Source organism: Typopeltis vanoorti, chromosome 1 (genome assembly GCF_054136105.1).
Source record: "Typopeltis vanoorti isolate ZY-2024b chromosome 1, IOZ_Tvanoo_1.0, whole genome shotgun sequence".
NCBI classification, from domain to species: Eukaryota; Metazoa; Arthropoda; class Arachnida; order Uropygi; family Thelyphonidae; genus Typopeltis; species Typopeltis vanoorti.
The window spans coordinates 79,191,702-79,208,701 of NC_143549.1; the positions used below are offsets into that span (position 1 = coordinate 79,191,702).

A 17,000-nucleotide genomic window follows, 5' to 3' on the forward strand; every position below is an offset into this window, starting at 1 on the left:
AACAGGAGGAACTCAGCATAGTGAAAAATATTGTGAATACAGCAGTGGGGATTGCATGTCAGATTGTGTGCTATGTGCAAGAGAACTGCCAGTGCCTGTGATGAAATTGTTCAATCTAACTCTCAGCTCTGGCAAGGTTCCAAAGGAGTGGAGAGTAAGATAGAAGTGGTAAATTACAGACCAATTAACATCTCAGGAATGGTGATTAAATTATTGGAAAAGTTGGTTAAGGGTAATATTCAGCAGTGGGTAGATAGGAATACAATATTCTATGGTAGACAGCATGATTTTATAAGAAGTAGGCCACCTCTTAGTAATTTACTCAGATTTTATAATAGAGTGACAGCAGAATTAGATAAGGGAAACAACTACACTATGATACTGCTGGACTTTGCATCTGACAGGAAGACACATGGAAAACTATTACAAAAGTTAGGAATGGGTATGAAGCTGGTAGCATGGAGTGGAGTGATGGTGGTGGTGGGGTGGGAGATGGCTGACAGAGACCACACTAGTGTATGGTGGAGCAGAATATAGGAGAATGAGATGACTAGTGGAGTGCCTTGGATTCAGTACTAGGGCCATACTCTTTAATTTGTATATTAATAACATAGGGAAGGATATGGGCAGAGGATATTAAGTTGTTTTGCTGAAGATGCAAAACTACAGAGGGCAATAACTGATGATAAAGGTGATTGTAAATATCCTGCAGGATGGCATAAATAAATTGGCATTCTGGACATAGGATAATGACTGTCAATTTCATGTTACAAAATTTAAGGTTATGCACTTTGAGTTGAATCCATTACCATCAGTATGATACATATTGGTATCATACTGATGGTAATGGATTGCAGGAAACTAATAAGGCTAGGGATTTGGGGGTAATGGTGAGGATAAAGAATTGAAGGTCAGAGGACATATTGCAAAACTTGGTAAAATAACTCAAAGGATTACTGGGATGTTGATAAACATACTGACAAGATCAATAAAAGGTTGTCAAGATTGGATTTTCCCTTTATGACAAACAGTAAAGAAATCATGAGAATATGACATGGGGATCTGTACTCAAGTTTTATAGATCTAGAAAAGGCATAAGACAAGGTGCCCAAAGAAAAGCTTTTCAAAATGCTAAAATTAAATGGGGATAAATAAATGAAACATTACACAAAGCAAAACATAATGTCAAATCTCTCATAATATGTCACTTCATAACTTATCATGTTTGTTTTTACATGTTTTTTGTTTAGGAGAATGTACTTAAAGAAATGGTAATTTTCGTAATAATCTTGTAATGAGCCTTTGTTAAAATAATGTGGCTGACGTCATCATGTAATTTAACTCATGTTAAATCAGTAAGTCTAATTATAAAAATAGTGAAGAATTCCAGGAATTGTCATAGACAGAAATTTCCCAAGACGTGCGAAGAATGACATCACATCCAAAGGTGAATACATGACCATAGCGAAAAATTCTAAGAACTGCCATGGATAGAGAATTCCATGGGATGCTCCCTATGGGGATAGGTTTGGCTTGCAATGCTTATTCTACAGACAGAAAAGAAGGGATATGATAAAAATTTATAAGTTATTAAAGGGATTCTATAAGATTGACATCAAAGAAAATTTTTAATACATGACAAACAGAGAGAGAGAGAGAGAAAGAACTAGAAGTTTAACTTTTAGCATAACAGTGTGTATAACATTTCCTTTTCACAATTACAATCATAATATATGACTGCCTTATATTTAACCATATTTTTTTGAAAAACCATACATGATTTTATCTTGTGCAGCTTTTGCTGTAGTGGTACAACAGAATTCTAGTGAAATGCATAATGTAAAACGGATCCCTTAAGAACAGGTCCACTGGTCCTCATCCAAAGAATCCAAAATCAACAAAATTTTCACTGTGGAGAGACTTGTAGTTACTGAGAAACTTTCACACATCTGAACCATAAGAATGATGTTTAAAAAAATCAAGTAGGGGTTAAATGGATGAATAACACCATTAAGCTTGAGCTGCAAAAAAAGAAACAACCATGGAGGGAATTTAAGGAGAAAGGTGACCGGCAGGCACATGAATGGTATAAGGCACAGGCCAGAAGGGTAACGAATGTGGTAAGAAAAGCAAAAACGGATTATGAAAGAACATTAGCCATGCAAGCTAAAGAGAATCCCAAACAGTTTTTTCAATATGTTGCAAGTAAAAGAAAAAATGTATATGGCAGAATGATTTTAAAGAATGCTGATGGTAGGGAGGTAACCGAATCAGTTGATATAGTTGAATTACTGAGCGAGCACTTTGCAAGAATATATCATCCAGGTGGTGACATTGCAGGAATGAATGAACCAATAGATTATATGGGAATTGTGGTGAATGAAGTGGAGGTGAGTAGTCTATTACAAAACCTCAATGTCAATACATCTGTGGGATTGGATGGTATACCAGCTCGTGTCGTACGTGAAGCAGCTAAAGAATTGTCAGTGCCCTTGACCATTTTCTTTAATTTAAATCTGGGGTCTGGGTTAGTCTCAAGGGGGTGGAAAGAGGGGAAAATAGCTCCACTGCATAAAGGAGGTTCCAAGACTACTGTTGTAAATTACCGACCGATTAGCATATCAGGAGTCGTTGTCAAGGTCTTGGAGAAATTAGTCAAGAGAAAAATACAGGATTGGGTAGATGAAAATGGGATACTGTATGGGAGACAGCATGGTTTTGTGAAGGGTAGATCATGCCTCAGTAACTTGCTCACGTTTTATAACACAGTGACGGCTGAACTGGATAAGGGCAATGGGTTTACAGTGATTCTACTGGACCTTGCTAAGGCCTTTGACAGGATACCACACGGAATTCTAATCAGTAAACTGCAGCATATGAGGATGGATATAAGGTTGGTGAGATGGATAGGAGGGTGGTTGATGGAGAGATATCAGAGAGTGGTTTATTCAGGAGTAGAGTCCACAAGACGGCCTGTGACTAGTGGTGTGCCACAAGGATCTGTTCTTGGACCACTGCTGTTTAATTTGTTCATTAACGATATAGGAAAGGATCTGAGAGGTGTCCACTTGTTTGCTGATGATGCAAAGTTGGGTAGAGCAATAGTGAGTGCACAGGATGTCAAAATTTTGCCAGATGATTTGGATAGTTTGGAGGACTGAGCTAAGGAAAATGAATGTCAATTTAATGTGGCAAAGTGTAAGGTTATGCATTTTGGGGTGAAAAGATTAGCAGCAGTATATCACATTGGTGGAACCGTACTCCAGGAGATTGATGAGGCCAGGGATTTGGGAGTGTTGGTGAGGGAGTTGAAGTTTAGGGGGCACATCGAAAAAGTGGCTAAATCAGCTCATCAAATCCCATGATTGCTGAAAAATACTTTAACAAGCGGAGACAAGCAAGTTATTGTTCCTCTGTATCGAGCCAGACTACTGTGCCCAGATATGGGTGCCAGGGTTTCTTCTTGATGGGGAGGAGGTGGAGAGGATCCAGAGACAAGTGACCAAGATGACAGCAGGTCTATGGAATGAACCCTATGAGAACAGGTTGAAGATTTGTGGGTTGCAAAAATTGGTTGATAGACAAAAAGGGGTGATATGATTGAGACATTGAAATTAGTGAAGGGTTTTTATAAGATTGATCCAGAAGATATTTTTGAGAATAGGACTGATGGTGGGAGGACTAGGAGCTATACATGGAAGCTGGGCAAGAACGTGGTTAGCAAGGGTGTTAGAGCTAGGTTTTTTACTTGGAGAGTGGTGAATAAGTGGAATAAGCTGCCAGAGTCTGTTGTGGGTGCTATGATTGTGAATGAGTTCAAGGCGAGGTATGATAGATACTGTGTGAATGTCGAATATTGTTCTTGACATGATGTTAGGGCCTCCCTCGATGAGTCTGTCGACTCCTTGGAGTTGTCCGAAATTATCCTGTTTAATCCTTTATCTAATTGCAAGTCACATGCAAACAAAGCTTGCATGTGACGTATCTTCATGACTAGGCTACTTGTATGTAGAGGCTAATAGCTTCACATTAATTACCTTAGTATCCCATAATGCAAAGCAGACATTCTTACAGACAAGTACAATGCCATTATGGGGGGGGGGGGCTACCACCTAGACCCAGAAGAGATACCAAGTTTTTCTTCTATATTCTTACCAATGTTTTCCCATGACTTTTTTTGTTTAACTACTTCTACAACACACACACACACACACACACAGAGAGAGAGAGAGAGAGAGAATCTTCTTTTTCTTACATTTTTTCTGTATTCTCTCAGTGCCCATACTGACTTGCTTGCTAGGAAATTTCAGTAAGCTTTCCTTTTTTTCCATGGACTCTAACATTCTGAATCCACTATGTAGTTCTGATTTTTTCTATCTTTACATATACAACTTGACCCTCTGCCACTCTGCCTGAATCAATGTCTTCTTCAGTCTTTGTTCACCAAGTCGCCGAGGTTTGGTTCTTGTTTTCAAATTCTCATTTTTAATTCAATAATATTTGTATATTTGAATCTACTGCTTGCCTCTAAAAGCTGCTCGATTTCGATTCTTTTTAAAACTTTCTTACAACTTCTTTTTTATATGATATTTCACTTTGTCCAGCTGAAAATTAAAGTGATCACTTCCTATTTTAAATACAATGTATAATCCTGTGTCCTGAACCAGCATGAAGATACTACCTATGAACACAGCAAATGAAAGTTTCATTTTGTGTGTTGTCTTTTCATGTGAATTTGTGCTATTTTTATGATGGAATATGGAGAGTCAATGATCTGTCCATATCCTGAACAGAAATTCAATAGGTACTTGTTATTAGGTTTGCTCTTTTTTTTTTTTTTTTTTTTTCCCTTTTCAAATTACCCCAAAATATGAAGGAAAAATTCTTCTGTCATAGAACTGTCTGTGGAAACATGAATAAGTCACACTGTCCAATTCCCCACTTTGATGTCTGACCATATCAGTCTACTGGAAATTGCTTGCCATTCAAAATTATCTTTGTATTTAGTGTTGAATACCATAACTACTCCTTCCTTTACCTAATCATTAGTTCTTGAATGCAACATGTGGTTATTATTTAAAAGAATCTTAACTGTTATTGCCTGTTTAGTTTTGGTGATGACACCAATTATGACAATGTGATACTTCTGTAATTCTTCTGGCAGTTCCAATTCTTTTTCACTGATATGTTCTTATGTTGATGGTTTCTAACTTTAATTCGGCTGTTAGTGAGTATGAATTTGTTCCACTAGCTAACTTTTCATTGTTCATCCTGGTTCATCAACAAAAATAGTAGTGTGTGCGTGTGAGCAAGTTTAAGTGAGGGTACTGTTTAACTAGGCAATGTCCCAGCCAGCACAACATTCTGTTATGCTGTATGCTCATTGTCTTTTGATTTAAGGCAATACAGAATACAGTTTGATAGACAAAAACCCAAATTTCCAACTCATTGCTGTTTGCTGAATATCCAGGTAGTATCTGGATACTTCTTGGATGCTAGCCAAGATGTGTGAAGAGAAAGGAATTCATTTTGAGAATGTGTGGGATGAATGGGGATGTATAAAAGAGATAAGCTACATTTAAATGGATTTGGTATGAGTCAGATGGAGAAACTTTTGCTACAAATGGCAGTAAGGTGACATGGAACAGTAGGTAAGTAGGGTGGGAGAGCTTGTGAATACAGAGGCAAGTAGCATGAGTGAAGAGCATGAAAGAGAAGGAACACAAGACAAACAGGGAAACAGAGGATGGGGAAAATACTGTGTGAGAAGAATGGATGATGGATACAGGAGCAAATGTATGTGCACAAGAAAGGATTGGGAATGCCTGGGGATGTGAGGGAAATAAACAGGTTTGAAGAGAGGTGTAAGATCAGTGATGACAGAGAAAAGTGGCTGGGGGGGATGACAAAGTCACATCTGAGTGGGGGGGGGAAGGCTTGTTATAGAACCAGAAATAAGCTAGTATATATGTTTACGAATATTGCTAGAATAAGTGAGGATGATATTCTGACAGGAATAAAGATGGATGGACATGATGTTTCTCATGAGGACAGGCAACAGAGAAGGGAGGGGAGTGCTGTTGGTGGTAGCAGAGAGTAATCTCCATCAAGGTGGAGATGAAAGAAGTAAACACAGTGGCAGTGGTTTTGAAGCAGTATAGTAATATAGACCAGAATGAAGAGAGAGAGCATCGGGGGAGGGGGGGGGAGGCAAAGAGAATGAATTTGTTGAGTTTTTGAGGGATAACCACTTTAAGTGGTACATAAGAGGGTACACATGGATCAAAGTTCTTGGATTTGATTATCTCATCAGAGAATGTTATCTCTCTCCAGTTGGTGATAGTGACCGTGAGGTGATTACTTGGGTAGTAGCCAATCTATGAGGACTTCTGCAGGAAAAGGATATACGTGGAACTATAAGGTTGGAGATTATGACAAGCTCAGGAGACAGCTTGCAGCTATATCATGGAATGAAGAATTGGAAGGAAAAGAGATCAATACTGCTTGGGACCTGTTCCAGGAACTGTCTGGCAAAGGCAATGTCCGAATGTATTCAGACATTGCCTTTGAAAACACATTGAAGAGGTGAAGCATGTAATTTAGAAGGCACTATTGAGGCAGCATAAGATGAATGGTGGTAATAGTCGATTGCTACAAAGAGCAAGAGAGATAACTCATTTGCTAAGGGTGGCAAAAGTGTAGTATGAGTAGGCTTGCCAGACGTCCTGTATTTGACGTCGAATTTTGCTGTCCGGTATTGTACTTGTAGGGACAGCCTAATGTCCCATATTTTAATGAAAATATAAAATTATAAACATTATGTTTAAGCAATTATAATTTTCAATATTCTTTTCGAATAATCCAAATTAAGTTGATTTGCAAGTCATAAAAATTGACAATTCGAGGAAATTAATTGTGTTTACAATGGCAGCATGGTCCCTTTCATTAGTCGCTTTTTATGTAGTATAAGCATTTTATTTATAATTCTGTACAGATATATTGTATTAGCTTATTTTCAAACAGTTCTTATTTGGACATTCTGTGGTACGGTATCGGTACAGTATGTGGATGTTATTTCAATAATTATTCAAAAATAATATCTCGCCTTTTTCGAATGTGTGATATTTGGTTAATACATAAAATATATAATTAAAAATAAATTAATTTTCTTTATTAGTTATACAAAGGTACATTAAATTTTACTTCTTTCCTTAAGCCCTTAACAGTGCCAAAATGAAAGTGCGTTTTTAATGATGATTATTCGAAAGAATGGAATTTTATTGCAAAAGGAAAAGATAACGACAAAGTTGAGTGCAAAATCTGAAGATGAATATTTAGTATTGCACACGGAGGACGATCGGATATTACACAACATATTAACACTCAGAAACACAAATTGAGCATTTTGAGTTATAGTTCCAAAAGTATTGATACTTATTTTGTAAAACAAAATACTAGATTTAATTTTCATTTTGTAAAACCAACTCACCAAAATTGTCCCGTACTTGGTTTTCCGAATACGGGACATGGGTCATCCATGTCCCATATTTGGTTTTCGAAAATCTGGCAACCCTGGGTATGAGCAGTAATTGGCTAATGAGGTGAAAAGTAATTCTAGGCTGTTTTTTTCAATACATGGCCAGCAGAAGAAAGAATGATGGGGGTTGGGGAGGCTTGTTATAGAACCAGAAATAAGCTAGTATGTATGTTTACAAATATTGCTAGAATAAGTTTGGGTGTTGCAGAGAATGATAACCACTGAGGATATAATAGAGAATATTAAATGAGCAGTTCATAAAAAGGTATTTCATCCTTGTGAAAGTAACACTGTGCAGAACTTGAGAGCAGTGAGGGGGAAAGGGTCCACTGATGGTGAGTGAACAGGAGGTATATGAGAAAACGAGTAAACTTGATGTCAATAAAGTTGTAGGACTTGATGGTACATATATATATATATATATCACTGGGTGTTTGGAGGGAATGTTCAACAGATTTAACTTGACTCTTAGATTTGCCCAAGTTTCAAGGGAGTGGAAATAGGGAAAAATGGTTCCACTTCATAAAGCGAGTTAGTGAGGACTAGAATTCAGCAGTGGGTTGATGATGACATTCTTTTCGATAGACAGCATGGGTTTACTAAAAGAAGATTGTATTGGATTGGCAAATAAGTTCGTTCGGTTTATGCATTAGTTCAAGTTTACGCCGCTTCACCTGTCGCTATTGTTGTGCTACCGCACAATGCTATTTCACAGTTGAAAGGCGACATTTCACATAACCTTTCGATGAATTTTCGTTCAGCCTACTTCAGTTGCGTGCGTGTAACATATTTTTAGAAATGAAAGGAAATAACGTACATTATTGGCATATTTTGCTTTTTTATTTCAAAAAAGGCAAACGAGCAGCGGAGGCCCATTAAAAAAAAAAAAAAAAAAAAAGCAGTGTATATGGAGATGCTGCCTTAACAGAATGCGTATACCAAAAGTGGTTTGCCAAATTCCGGTCTGGAGATTTCAACCTCAGCGACGTGCTTTGTGTCCAACCAAGGTTGATTTGAGTGTTGTCAAAGATATCGTCGACAAATATCCGTCACAAACAGTGCGGGAGATTGCTGCAGTACTGACCATATTCCATACAAGCGTTGAAAACCATTTGCACGAGCTGGGATATGTTTCAAAACTCAATGTTTGGGTGCTGCATGAATTGACTGAGGCCAATATGACTACTCACACATCCATCTGTGATTGGCTGCGACATTACCAAGAAAACAACCCATTTTTAAAGTGGATAATTACAGGAGATGAAAAATGGGTCGTGTATGGTAACGTGGTATGTAAAAGATCATGAGGGCACAAGAGCGAACCGCCGCAAACAACCTCGAAAGCGAGATTGCACCCAAAGAAGATCATGCTCTCTGTGTGGTGGGATTATAAAGGTGTTGTCCACTATGAGGTGTTACTGTCACGCAGAATGATTGATTCAACTGTCTATTGCTCCCAGTTAACGCAATTTGCCCGTGCAATTAGCACAAAACATCTTGAACTGGCAAATCGGAAAGAAGTTGTCTTTCATCACGACAACGGCACATCCCACACATCGTTAACAACCTAGAGTAAATTGTTACATCTTGGCTGGGATGTTTTGCTGCATCCTCCATTTTCACCGGACCTGGCACCTTCCGATTACCACTTATTCCGATCATTGCAGAATTCTCTGAACGGGAAAACCTTCGTTAATGAGGAGGCTGTCAAAAGACGTCTGGATCAGTTTTTCGGCAGCAAATCTCAGGAGTTTTATGAACACGGCATAATGAAGTTGGTGGACAGATGGTAAGAGGTCATTGATAAAGAGGGTCAATATATAACTGACTAGTATGTGTTATATATATTAATAAAATGTGTTTCATTCCACTCTGAAAAACCAAACGAACTTATTTGCCAACCCAATACTTCTTAGTGTGACAGGTGCATTGGACAAAAGGAAAACATATGCAGTTGCCACACAACAAGCTGGTAACTAAACTGCAACAGATGGGAGTTGGATAGCAGACTAGTGCACTGGATTGGAGATCGGCTGGCTGATAGGTATCAGCAAGTTGTGTATAGGGAAGCAATAACCTGGAGGAGTAGGGTCACCAGTGGTGTGCAACCCCAAAGGGGTCTGAGTTGGGTCCATTGCTGTTTAATTTGTATGTAAATGACATTGGGACAGGCTTGAATGGTGAAAACAGTTGTTTGCAGATTGACTGATTTAGTTTTATGGCACAAGGACAGCAAAGGTCATACTGTGCCATGACACAGGTTACGGCAGTACACAGGGTATTAATAAATAAATAAATAGTTATAAGGAGATAAATTAATGAATAACATAAAATGTATCTACAGACTTAAGTATTTGCATATTAATGGTATTATTAAATAGTTATAAGGAGTGACAGAGAAAGTATATATATATAAAAACTAGAGTATAACTATTATTTTCAGGAAATAACACATATACTAAAATATTAATTATAATAACTTTAATTCATACTTTCCTATATTTTAGCAACATTGCATTGCCATCATTGGGAACACAAAAACAATGATATGTTGCAAGCACTAACACCAGGCAAATTGGGAGAAGCTTCCAACATACTGATATAATGGTCAGTTTTGATGTCTCCTCTTTATTCATTAATGTCCCGCTCAGACACTTTAGATGTCATCCAAGCCATATTTCCTCCTGATATCTCAAGCCCTGTATCAGTTCACCATGAACTCAGGCTATTTCATTTGGCAAGGAAAATTCTATGAACATATAGAGGGGAGACAGCTATGGATTTTCTTTCTCCACCCCTGGCCCACTTCTTCATGAAGACCTTTGAAGAAAAAGCCTTAACCTCTGCCCAACATAAACCCACTGTCTCTATGCTACATAGATAACGTGTTCTCCATTTGGCCAGATGGCCTAGATACGCTTGACATTTTCTTAACAGATCTAAACGATCCTGAGATCCAGTTTATTTTAGAAAAGGAAAACAACAACAGCCTCCCATTCCTAGACACTTTGATTACGCACAGCCTGATGGACCCCCTGGCATTCTCCATTTACAGAAAACTCACACATACAGGTAGATACATTCACCAGCAGTCATCTCTCCCTCCCCTCCAACAATATGGAATTATAAAAATTCTACGTAACAGTACAAAATTAATCAGTTTCTCTGGCATTGGCTGCAATCCCCCAAAAACATTAAAACTCTGTAACTGCAACCCCCCCCCCCCATTCACCTCCCACTTCAGAGCAGAGATTGCTCAAAATCTCATAATAATAATTATTATTCCAACTTTTATATTTTAACATGTTCATGATCAACAATTTAAAAGATTTTGTTGCCCATGACTAACATTCAGTTAATAAAAAGTATTAATTTTCTATATTTAAAATCAAAGAAAAGAAAATTAGGCTATACTGAATGTGTGTGATGGTAATTTGTGTCTACAATATTTAATTTTTTAGAAAAAATATAACTGCTTTAATATAGATACATATGCTGACATACGTAGAAATTAAAGATGGAAACTTAAACATACATGAAATACATTTATTAGCTGTAAAATTTTTTAGAAATTGATTATTTTATTGTAATTTTATTTTGTGTTCCATTGTTGTTATTGTACTGAGGATGCCTATGATATTGCGGAAATTTTTTACAGCTATAAATTTATTTCATAGAAGTTTAAGTTATGGTCTTTAATTTTTAAAGAAACTTTTGATAAAAACAAAGAAAGTGAGAATAGCACTGGTAATTTATATGATTTCTCAGAAGACTATGAAGAAGAATTAAAGATGCTAAATTTAAATTAGCAAAATGAAAATATCAAAATGTTAATAATGAAGTTAAATATTTTAAGACTTAATTATGCAAGTCTCTTGTAACAAAAAATAACAAGTAAATTTGGACATTAGTGGAATTAGTTATGGATGTTACAACATGTTGGAACTCACTGATTGATATAGTTTCAACATTTTTAAGACTGTTTACATTTATTGAAGAGGTTCTTAAAGATACTGAGAGCACAAATTTCATCAAATATCCTAATAGCTTCATGATCTGAAGCTATTAGGATATTTGATGAAATTTGTTCTAAAGACAATTAAACTGACTGTTGAAGTACTTAGTATGCAAGATGCAATTCTTTGTTCGGAAGATAACTGGCAGTTAACTTCATGTTAACAAGTTGAAGGAAATTCAAGATGATTTAGGGCTGAGAACTATTACTTAAAATGGAAACATGCACAAAAGGGGGTGCAGAAATATCAACTCAGAAGATCTATTGGGATGGTCTTACAAAGGCCAATGTATTACTAAAATGGACCTTAGATTTCGCAATATAAACTTTTTCTGGTGAAAGTAGTAAATGCAATGAAAATATTGTTGGGGCTAATAAAGAAAAATATGTCATAGGTGAAAAAAAGTCATTTTAGAAGGAGGTGCAAGAAATGCTTTTGTGTGTCACTATCAGAGATGGATAAATTTTGTTAAGTTGAAACAAGAATTTGTCTTATTGAGTCAATTATTGAAAAAATTTGTCTTATTGAATAAAAGTTGAATTGTTAGGCTAACAATTCAGCCAACATCAACAAATTCTGAAAGAACATTTCTGGTCACAGCAAATTTTGCACAAAAGTTCACGAAAAATTGTCAGCCACATCTATTGAATGTATGAGATTTTCTTAAATTTTATTTTTGGAACAAAAATAGAGTGTGATTAGAACAGAAATAAAAACATAATTAAAACACACACAAGTACACAAAACTGGGGGGGGTCTGGGAAGTTCTCTAGAACAAAAGTTAATTTTATGTTCTCCTTATATATTATTATTATTATTATTATTACATAACACCTCCAGGGAGTCCAAAGACTCATCGATGGAGGGCATCTACTCTACAACTTTTCGTCTTCACCAACCGCAACTACTTTCATCTACATCAACGCCATCTACTGCCGACCACCACTAGTATCACAGACAATCACAAACATCCATGCCCATGGCAGGATTTGAACCCACAGCCTTTTGGGTGGAGAGCAAAGACGCTAACCACTCGGCCAACCAGGCCGGTGTGGTTAGTGTATACTAAGAGAAAAAGAACAAATTATTACAATTCGATGAAACGTGGGAATTTTAAAGGGTTTTAAGATATGTTCTTTCTTAACACATATGAGAAAATTCTGAAAAACGAGCAATAGACTCATCCCCTCTCAAACCTTCTATCTGGCTAAGATATATAGATGATGTGTTCTCTATTTGATCTCATGGCTTAGACACATTAGACTCCTTCCTCAATCACCTTAATAGCCTACAACCAAGAATCCAGTTTACGATGGAAAAGAAAAATAAAAATAGTTTACCCTTCCTAGACACCTTAGTAACCTTTCCTTGTCTGTATATAGAAAACCTACTCACACAGGCAGATACATTCACAAACTCTCCCACCACCACCCCAATCAACAATATGGCATTATTAAAACTCTAACCAATAGAGACCACAAGCTTTGTTCCAGTGGAACTGCTCTTTCAACTGAACTCAACCACATACACAACACCTTCCTTTCCAATGGCTACAGCAATTACAGAATTAAAAAAATAATCAGTTCCTCCCCCAATTTCCTGGCCATCTCTTCAGAAGGACTTCAAAAATGCCATCACCATACCCTACATGTTTAAGCCCCACTGTAAACTTACTCCCCTTATCCGTTCCACCAAAGATCAGCTCCCTCCTCTCTCAGTGTTTGGAGTATATATAGAGTACCCTGTTCCTGCAAGCTGGCTTACTTTGGACAGACAGGTAGATCAGCTACCATCCAGTTAGAAGAACACAAATCATATATCTGCAATCACGACTATGGTCAATCTGGCCTTGAAGACCATGTTTTGGATACAACCCAGAGGATCTCCTGGAGAAAAGCCACCATGCTCCACCATAGTAAATTCAAAAAAGAAAGACTGTTTTTAGAATCTGTGGCTGCACTCAGAAATCAACTGAACTTGAATAAATACAATTGCATAAAACTTCCCAAAATTTGGGAAATATTAATTATCAGAGATACCACATTACATCCTAGGCCACCTACAAATGCCCATAGAGGGTGCTCCATCTAGACAGAATTTTAGAGTCACCCACAAGTTTCACTTACTATTGTACTGCATTTGAGTGTGTTGTTGTAAACAAAAGTTATTTGTAATCCCTGAAGATGTCTCAGTGACTGAGACAAAAGATTGGAAGCATAAAAATTAGTTTTAATCCTTTCCCAGTGCTGATAATATTCCATTAAACTGCCAACATGATAAATAATTCTTCTCAGACAAGTGGAATTTCCATATGCTTGTTGATTTTTATTTTTTCCCCTACGCTAGTAGATGCCTACTAGTGTAGTCAAAAACAACTGCGACGGTATACAGAGTACAGAAACATCCAAGTTAAAGAAGTATCCAGATCAAGGCAAAGATTCGAGATGTCCCGATGGAAACTTTGTTCATGGTAAAGGACTGTTTATGAAGAGATAAACTGTCAGTAAGCACATTATATCAATGTTTTCTGGATTGTAGATATGTAAAATTTGTATATACATGTTAAGCAAGTGTCTGTGTAAAAATTCTTGTAAAATACTGAGTAGAATGTCAGAGTGGCATAAAATACATATGTTATATTTATACAAGGTAAATTTCTGAAGTTAGCAATGCTGCTGGGAGAAACATTACTCCCCACTATTTGTCTAGTCTGTATTGTATACATACTAAGTAGTGTGTTAAGGTTGCGTGAATGCAGAATTATGTTTTTAGAATCTGTGGCAGCACTCAGAAATCAACCGAACTTGAATAAATACAATTGCATAAAACTTCCCAAAATTTGGGAAACATTAATTATCATAACATTAATAATTTCCTGGAGTTAGCTATGCTGGGAGAAACAGTTATTCCCCACTATTTGTCTAGTTTGTAATCTCAATTTTTTTTAATTAGAATAAAATGCTTTGTTTGAACAACAATTTGATCTGATCATTGCCAATGCACTATCTTAAAAAAATTTATGGACCTGTGTGAGTTAATTAGATATTGCCACGACTTGCTATATGGTTAAAAGAACTTCGACTAGATTTTGCCTTTATTTCATTTCTTTAATTTCTTACTCTCTATTACTCTGCCTGACTGGTGCAGTCGTAAATCAAATAAATGTGTCAGGCCGAAGAGTGTGAGAAATTAAATATACCGCAATCATATAGCTGGCGACAGCTAGAATTAGTCTGCTTTACACGTAGTAGGAACAAAGGGCAAGGACAGGAAGAAGGGGGGGGGGTTGAGATAGAGAAACTTAGTGAACTAAACATCATAAACAAAATTTTCTTTAAAATGGCGTAGTCAATGGAATGATAATATAAGGAAATATAAGAACAATAAAGAATTTACAAAGACACAATCTAAGAAGTAAAAACAAAACAAATAAAAAGAAAACCATACAATTTTACATATCTTTATACTGGAAATATGAATTTATTAACTGGCATTCCTGTGCTTCACACAATGTAATCAATCTTTTATCATTATCATTTTCTCCATCTTCACCAAAAAGTCCAATTATTAAATTCCCAACCCTTTAGCCAGTTCCATATTTAAGTCCCCAAGGACAAAAAGTTCTTGTTATCTTTAAATGTCTCCATCAATTCATTCAACTGCATCAGTACATTCTTTGTTGGAGTATATGTTCCTATGATAACCATTTCCACTGCATAAACATTGAGTATTATTTTTAATAAAGGTTTTCTATTTCATTTTAATCAACAAATGTGTATGTAATTGCCTTGAACCTCACATACAGTACTTTTCTTTTTTGTTTCTGTCAAAACTACCAAATCGTTTGGAGAACACTGATCTCCAGAGAGTGCATTCCCCCAGGTGGCAGATAAGGGATCCAATTAGATATGGTGAGGTGGGCCAAATATATTGAATAAGGACTCATAAGTCCTTACATCTTGATAGTCCTTATTATCAAGATGATAACCCCTAAGACCAACAGTGCCCGGGGGGGGGGGGGTATCATCTTGATAGTAAAGGCAGTGGCATCCCTAGTAACTCTAGTTGGGTTTACTTTCTTCTTCCACTTACTTTGAGACAGGTACCTTTCTTTTACTTTTCTGTCTGATCTCTCTTGATCAATCCTGTCTACTTCCAACCCTGATGCTATTAGAGTAATTGAGGGCTAGAGGTCTTTCCTGTTTCTTTTCTTACTTTAGTCTCTTACTGTAAGGGTAGAAGGAGCCCATAGTCAGGGTGAAGACAGGCCTTCTAGGATTAGAGATCACTCATGCTAACCACTCTGTGTGGCCTGGTACAGTCTGGGGTTGGTTTCCCACAGGCAAGAATAAGGTACACTCTGAAAATAAAACTCTGGTCCTCCACGTTTGGGGTTAAGCAAAGGACCAGCACCCCTTTCTTATATATATATAAATAAAATAAATAAATAAAAAACTTATTGCTACATAATCCTAGGAGAAAAATGGAGCTGGACAGAAATTTAGGAAATGCATTGGCTACAAACATGTACTTTGAGTTTTGGAACACGAAACATGCAAAGTTTATTTGGAAAAGTATTAAAAAGAAGTATTAAAGAGGTTACTAACAAAAACATAAATCAAATTCGTTTTGTGAAAATTAACCATACTTATTTTTGCTTTAAGAGAAAATAAAAATATTTTACTTGCTGTACAATGTTTTCAGTATGGTTTACTAAATAACATAAATGATAATAAAATTCATTTACCTGGCTTTCGCATACATCAATTAAACTCTTTGCACCATTTGCCCTAAGAAGTTTATGATGAAATAACTTGCCGTCAAAAAACAACCAAGGACAGCACATCAGCCATGGTACTGGAGCACCACATGCATCGTTTGCAAAAAGAGCACATTCTACACCTTGCATAAACAGAGCTGCTAAATGGATTCCTCTTGTAGTTACTAGAGGAAGCTTAAAAAATCATATTGATATAATAAAAATCAGTTCAATTCACAATATACAAATATGAAATAAATCATTGATAACCATAGTTGTTGCACACAACATACACACAGTAAAGAAAAGATACAGGCCAGGATCCCTTCTAGTAGTAATGCATAATTTTCAAACTTTTCAACATTGACACAACCAACAGATGTTTCAATGTAATATACCCACACAACAAAGTAAAATATTCTACACAGAATTAATCATGAGGTGAAACCATAAAACATCAGTTAGTGTTTTAATTCTTATATACTTTCTCTACCCCAGTGATTTAAGTTAATCACTCTAGTCCAGTGCTTACCAGTCTGTAATCTTTTAACCTATTATATTATTTGCTTTCCAGAATTGTCAGTTTCACATTTCATCATTTCCTAGTAGATATCATTGGGTAAAAGAAGAGATAAAGGGATACAGATACTACAATATTCTAGTAAAAAGTTTCCTTTTTATTAGATTT

The 17,000-nt window shown here is 36.4% G+C and overlaps 1 protein-coding gene across 2 annotated transcripts in view; it reads right to left on the bottom strand.

Annotated features, from left to right (window-relative positions):
* The window catches only part of LOC150110124 (constitutive coactivator of PPAR-gamma-like protein 1 homolog), a 299,942-nt gene that overhangs the window by 73,335 nt on the left and 209,607 nt on the right, over nt 1–17,000 (bottom strand). For both annotated transcript variants that reach the window (XM_090397994.1, XM_090397986.1), the window contains exon 12: nt 16,301–16,507. In XM_090397994.1, the coding sequence (XP_090254120.1) occupies nt 16,301–16,507 (207 nt within the window). The remainder of the gene's footprint in view (nt 1–16,300; nt 16,508–17,000) is intronic.